This window comes from Ips typographus, linkage group LG1 (assembly GCF_016097725.1).
Source record: "Ips typographus isolate SLU linkage group LG1, UJ_Ityp_2.0, whole genome shotgun sequence".
Taxonomy (NCBI): domain Eukaryota; kingdom Metazoa; phylum Arthropoda; class Insecta; order Coleoptera; family Curculionidae; genus Ips; species Ips typographus.
The window spans coordinates 15,786,321-15,792,753 of NC_138422.1; the positions used below are offsets into that span (position 1 = coordinate 15,786,321).

Here is a 6,433-nt window from a genome sequence, read left to right on the forward strand (position 1 = left end):
ACTTTACACTCTACCTTAAATTGGTTTTTGGTTCTAAATTAAAACTTTTTATAGATCCCAGTGCGGCCATCACCACCACCACCTATGCCCCAGCTTCAGATACGTAGGGACTTACTAGCTAAACCAAGCACGATCACCAGTACCATCACCAAACCTTTAGAACCCACTTTCTTGGGAACTTTCCGGAAACGAGCCTTTGACCAGGACAGACCCAACTGTTCCGCAAGCTTAATGGGAAGAACCCCGTTAGGATCACCTAGACCTAGAACCCCATCAAGTTACGGGCATTCCAGACCTCTAAGCCCACCGATGACTTTACGCATGGGAATGAGCCACTCGCCTTATCATCAAACATTAACTATGGCCGGTATTCAATCTGGAGGAATGTTGAAACCTCCGGATGGCAGTAGTGGAGGGATGATGTGCATGCCGGGGACTTCGAAGCAAGGAGGCCAAGTGTCTCCTAATAGTACACCTAGTGATTTAAGTATGAAGAAAGTGGATCATGGAGGTGGTTCGCCAGCGCCAGCTCCTGCTAGACAGCCTCCCAAAAAAACTGGATTTACTATAGCAGATATTATGGGAAGATAAGTGTAGGATAGATGTGACAAACTGTTGTACAAATTTGTATTTTGTTGAAACTCATGTATATTGAAATGGTGTTCCGGTGCCTTGCTGAAGACTTTAACAGGTAATTTAAGTTTATTTTGGCTCACCTTTTTGAAGTTGAGTTAACTAACATTAGTGTAAAGATTGACTAGACCAAAGGTCATATTTATGTCATCAGGCCCTTTGACGGCATGAAGTAAACTTTTTTTTATTACCAATAAGAACTAAACTTAGTTATTATCGAAAAAAAAAATATTAAAAATACCAATTTGATTGAAAATGATCAATATGATATCTTTGTGCAGATACTGGAATTAGAAACATAACATTGAAATATCGCTTGTTTTTAAGTTATAGGACTTGCAGAATTATCTTAATTTTGTCAAGCAATAATTGTTATTAAAAATAAAAATTTTATACGAGTTTTCAGTAAACATAAAAACAAACATTAAACTTATTATTTAATATTGCAACTTTCTAATGCAAAACTTTTCCCAAATTTTGAATTGTGCATTTGACAGATTTATAAATTTGAGGAAAACTTCTGCAACGGATAGCATAAACTGTTTTCGTGATCGTTCCCAAAAAATGTTTTGCTAATGATCCTTAAAATATAAATTGTTACAAATTATAAAAATATAGAAGAATACATCTTTACATAGATTGGAAATCAGCATTATTCGCAAGTTTTACGCATAACCCATGGTATTTTGTGTCATTAGAACGCAGGTGGAAGGTAGCATTTTACCGCCCACAACGCAAATGCGGGCCGTAAAACTTTAATAATTAATTGAAAAAATATAATGACTCACAATACAATTCAAGGTGATTATGGTGACTATAACTATAAACTGACAGTGTTCATATGGACTACTACTTATCGATATAAACTGACAGCTGGCACGTCAATAAGCCTCTAACAACTACCTAATTGTGATAAGACATGCACAATAACTAGGTAGTTTGTTAATTGTAACTGCCCATTCAAAACCCATGATTTAAAGTCCCATGTGCAGTAATTGTGTATATCAACAGGTATATCACAGCACTGTTTGCAACTTGCCACTAAGAAATTCGAAGTATTTCTAGATTAACCTAAAATGGGATGTTGCCAGCAAATTTTGGTTGTTTTACTAGAGTTGAAATAAATATGGTGTAAACTACAGTTTGAACTGAAATATCAGCTGTAATTCTTTAGTTTCAGCCTTATGTATCCCATGACATCTATTCACTCTATTGTTTTGACTACCAAATTTAGCACACTGCTCATATATGAAAGAAGATGAAATGACGAAAACAATAATGAGAACTATGAATATAATTTACTAAACTAAGAAGAAACATCAAAGAGCAACATGAACATGTAGGAGAATGGTGTTTATTTTTGTTTCTAAAAGTATAGGATTTTTGAAACAAGCCATTTTCCACATACACTTTAAATTGGTCTTTGTCTTCTGAACGCACTTCTCACTATTTTTCTCATTTTTTTCTCACCAAGATAAATTTACTCATTTCTGTATTTTACAAGTAATTGTCAATTGTCAATAAACGCCCTTATTAGATTTTTTTACAGAACGTTTTTGTTTGTAGTGTGATTTTTTTTTCTCATATTTCACAAAAAATTAACAATAACTAACGTTTACCAAAAATTCTAAAAAATGGAATAAATTTAAATCTTCTACACATTTAAAAGAAATGTCATATTGGCCTTTACAGTTTAAAGAATTTTTATAAATAATAGACGTAACTGAGTTTTGTATTAAATATAATATTCCCTAATATTTGGGATGGCTGCTACTGCCCCAGAGGCTAACTTTTCTCTGGTTTCCCCTAATTATTTCAATCAAAATGTAGTTAACTCAACCTTTTAAAAGCTAGTCTTACAATTATTTAATAAGATTTTTAGTAAGTAAGTACCATCACATTTTGTAATTTTTATTAATTTTAAGTATTAAACTGTTCCTTGTTTATATTTTTGTATAATCAAATATATTCTTTGTACATATAATATTAAAAAAAGGGACCATTACTCGCAATTGTGTACATAGTATTATATTTTTTTTATGTTATCATAGACTCAACGCAGAATTATTGTTTAAGTTGTATTGGTTATTGTCTCACTCTGTGTAAATGTGGTTTATTATTAAACAAAATACACGTTTTAGTACAACCTTCTTAGTGTAAAATAGTTACACCATAATTAATCATTCTGTTACGCTTTAATTTATGTTCGTTTTTGCAATATTTTGTTAGAATTAACCAGTTATTTTTATTATAGAAATTAAGAACATTTATGTAATAGTTTGTCCATTCGACACTTCTAAACCGTGATTATGTATATGTGGTTGGTTGTCCGAAATCGTTTAATAAAAATACAATGTTGTTAAAACGGCTGTTTCTTGTAAATCACTGTGTATTCGAATTAGTTGATATGGATTGATACATACATAATAGCATTATTATTATATGCTTTTAAGGATTATCAAAAATCACAATGTATTGGATGTTTTCGAAAGATCTCATCAATGGTTAATAAGTTGTAAAAAAATGATTTTATATTGTTAGATTTTTTTGTTTAACTTGTTTAAGAATTGTGTAATTTTGTGATTTTTTTCAAATAAATGCATGTCATAAGAATTGATTTTTATTCCAATCCGAGCTCAATTTAATTATAAAAACGATATTTGCAGCTGTCCTTGTGTAGAGTAAAAGCAGGATAAGTACGTAATCATGCGAATACATTAACAATCGTACTGTCATCGTTCGGATATAAATTATCTATGCAGGTTGCGGTTTTGTTTCAATTTTTACTTTAATTAAGTAAGATGCAAATTAGATTATTGGGTAGGGCCGTGATCGGGACTTATTTACAACCGTGACTAATATCAATAAAATTACGGTTCAATTAAGCCTTCAGTTTTATGTCTTACACGGTTGTCTATTATACAGGTTGTTCTACGGCAAAAAATATCTATCGATTTATTATAATGTTTAAAATTACCTTTTTCGACGACTTACTTTGAAAGTACCTCATGTACGCTTCCATTTAGAAGCAGAAAGGGGTTATTTGCCGCGCGCGAGCAGAAAGAGAGATTTTCTGCTCTAGAGCGTTTTCGCTTTCTACTAACAATCTACTCACCAACTTTTTTCGGCGTTTCCATAACAACGCTTGACATACCTGTTTGAAATAACCACATTCCGTCAAAGTGATTTATCGGTGACAATGAGTTCGAGCGACGAAAATGATGTGAGTTGTCCTTCTAATCCACCCCACAGCAGTCGTCGAAAAAATATCGTCTATATTTCGAGCCAAAAGTACTTTTGCCGCTTTTACATGATTGCAGCGTTCGGCTTCGCCTCAAGCTGCAAATTTCATGTGCAAGCGGCAAATATATACTTTCCGCTCTTAATATAGAATATACTATTATTGCTGCTAAATACACTTTTTTAAATGAATTAAATTTTTATTGCCAAAATCTCACATTGGCAGTTATTCTGTCATATTCAAAACCAAACTCAACTTAAGCTTGGTTGTATTTTAATTAGTGATGAGTAAATTACCGGTAAAGTAAATAATTTTCTCCCTGACTGTATCAAATTTTGTAGTGTTTTTCAGGTTATTGGGTATGAAATTTAATGAGGATTCCAAAAATGTACTTAAAACAGTCATTTTCTCATTCCAAGTGGGTTTTACAGGTAATTTTGTCCCTGACTGTTCTTTCAAACCGTGTTTCTTGCATTTCACACTTTGACACCGCTTTTCTCCCTCACTGTACCAAATTTTGTGGTGTTTTTCAGGTTATTAGGTATCAAATTTAATGAGGATTCCAAAAATGTGTGTCATTTTCTCACTCCAAGTCGGTTTGACAACCAACTTTGTTCCTGACTGGCAAATTTTCAAACTGTGCTCAAAAGTTGCAAAAATCAGAATTTAGAAAAGCTTTCTTGCAGTTTTTGATACAAAACGTGTTTCTGACATGTATGACAGTTATTTTGACAGTGGTCACGTGACTTACTAGCTAAATTATCCTCCAAAAACCATGTGATATCTGTGACTAAAGTCAAAACTGTAAAAATTTGACTAGAATTTATAAGAACTACAGTTTAAAACAGTTTTCGAAACAAGACGTGTAGACAATTGTCATTTTATAAATGTGAGTTACAAATTGTGTCAATAATAATATATTCAGATTTGCATCATTTTTCTCATCTCAATAACATAAATTAAACATGAGATAACAAAGAAAAGTGACAAAAGCTGAAAATGCTATTTTTTTAGAAAAGGCTATACTTGTTCATAACAAAGTTATAAAGACTGGAACATTTGGTACAAGAATAACTTTGGTAGAAAAATTTTACTTTTATTTTTTTTATTATTTATGAATCAAAATTTCTAAAAAATTAACAAATTAATGACAGCCATGCCAGGAAAATTATATCTTTCAAGCAAATTTCAATTAGACCGATACATTTATTGGTCAAATTGGAATTTACTGGTAAAATTCGTAAATTTTCTTGTCACAATGAATTTTCTTTTTAAATTTTACTTACCTTACATATTTCAATCTCACCACCACCCAGACATATAATAATATTTTGACAAAAGCTCCCATTTATCAAAATATAGGTTTACATACACGTATTGTGTTTATATTTGTATGTAAAAACATACATTTACCAAACCGACAATTTCACGCAAAATAAACTGACACGAGAACAATAACTATTATTATGAGTTTAAATTGCAGGAAATGCACCTGCACACCACATCCTCTGTCACAGCCTGCAGTAATGTAGGATACCCAGTGGCAAATTGAAAAGTTCACCTGCCAAAAATTACCTTCGAATACTGCAAAACCAATTAAAACCCATTCGTACTTATTACATCCGGTTAGGGCTTGTGTAGCACTTTTCTAGTGTACTGATCATTAGTCATTGAATACCAGCATGGAGGTCAATACAGCACAATTTCACTATAGGAAGCCGTTTATTATGTTCGAAATGGCGATAGGTGTCGATTTCATTGTTCTAGAAATAACTTCTCTATAAATGTGCAAATTGATTGATTCTCATTCAAGTGTTGTAAGGGGACCACACCCTTTCCTGCGAGTAGTAGCCGTACATTTTAATCTAGTCGTGTTGAATAAATAATAGAGCTCAATGAGTTCACAGAATACTCTGTTACTCATTCTATTCATCTTGTGTGGTAAAAAGCTGTCAGTTTTCTAGTTTCCCGTATAAACAAATAAATTTCTTATTTTAAAACCTTATATTTTCATTAAGCCGTTGAGCTAATTCAAGCACAAGAAGATTACAACGCGTAAACCAAACAAAAACTACAAAAATTACTGAAATTACAAAAAAAAAAATACAATTTTGAAATTTCCGCCTACATCAATGATATTTTTAGATTCCTGAGAAACATGCCTGGCACATAAACTAAAGGGACAAAGTAGCCAGGCACGTATTGGGAATATACTTTCATATACTGGGCACATATCTGGCATATATTTGAGAATATACCCCTGTCTGAAAGTAACTGCCAGGCATACAATTTTGCTATGTGGGTTATTAGTAGTTAGTGCCAGATATACCTATTTGGTAGAAATTACATTTACTCTGATACACAACTAAAACTGTGTATATTGATTGATGTTAGGACAAAACATTTTCTATGTTCCTATTTTACTTTTCTGTGCAAATAACTTTTGCTGTTGTTCATAAAACTTCTCATACTAAACTCAAACCAACTTTTTATTGATTACTTGGTCATTTATGAAGCAAATCTTAAGTTATCATATACATCACTGAAATCAGAATAAAA

General features: G+C 32.1%; 1 protein-coding gene across 1 annotated transcript in view; it reads left to right on the forward strand.

Annotated features, from left to right (window-relative positions):
* The window catches only part of LOC145740590 (uncharacterized), a 47,650-nt gene extending 44,404 nt beyond the window's left edge, over nucleotides 1-3,246 (forward strand). The window contains exon 8 of the mRNA XM_081996164.1: nucleotides 55-3,246. Within this exon, the coding sequence (XP_081852290.1) occupies nucleotides 55-591 (537 nt within the window). The 3' untranslated portion in view covers nucleotides 592-3,246. The remainder of the gene's footprint in view (nucleotides 1-54) is intronic.
* The last annotated feature ends 3,187 nt before the right edge of the window (nucleotides 3,247-6,433 follow it).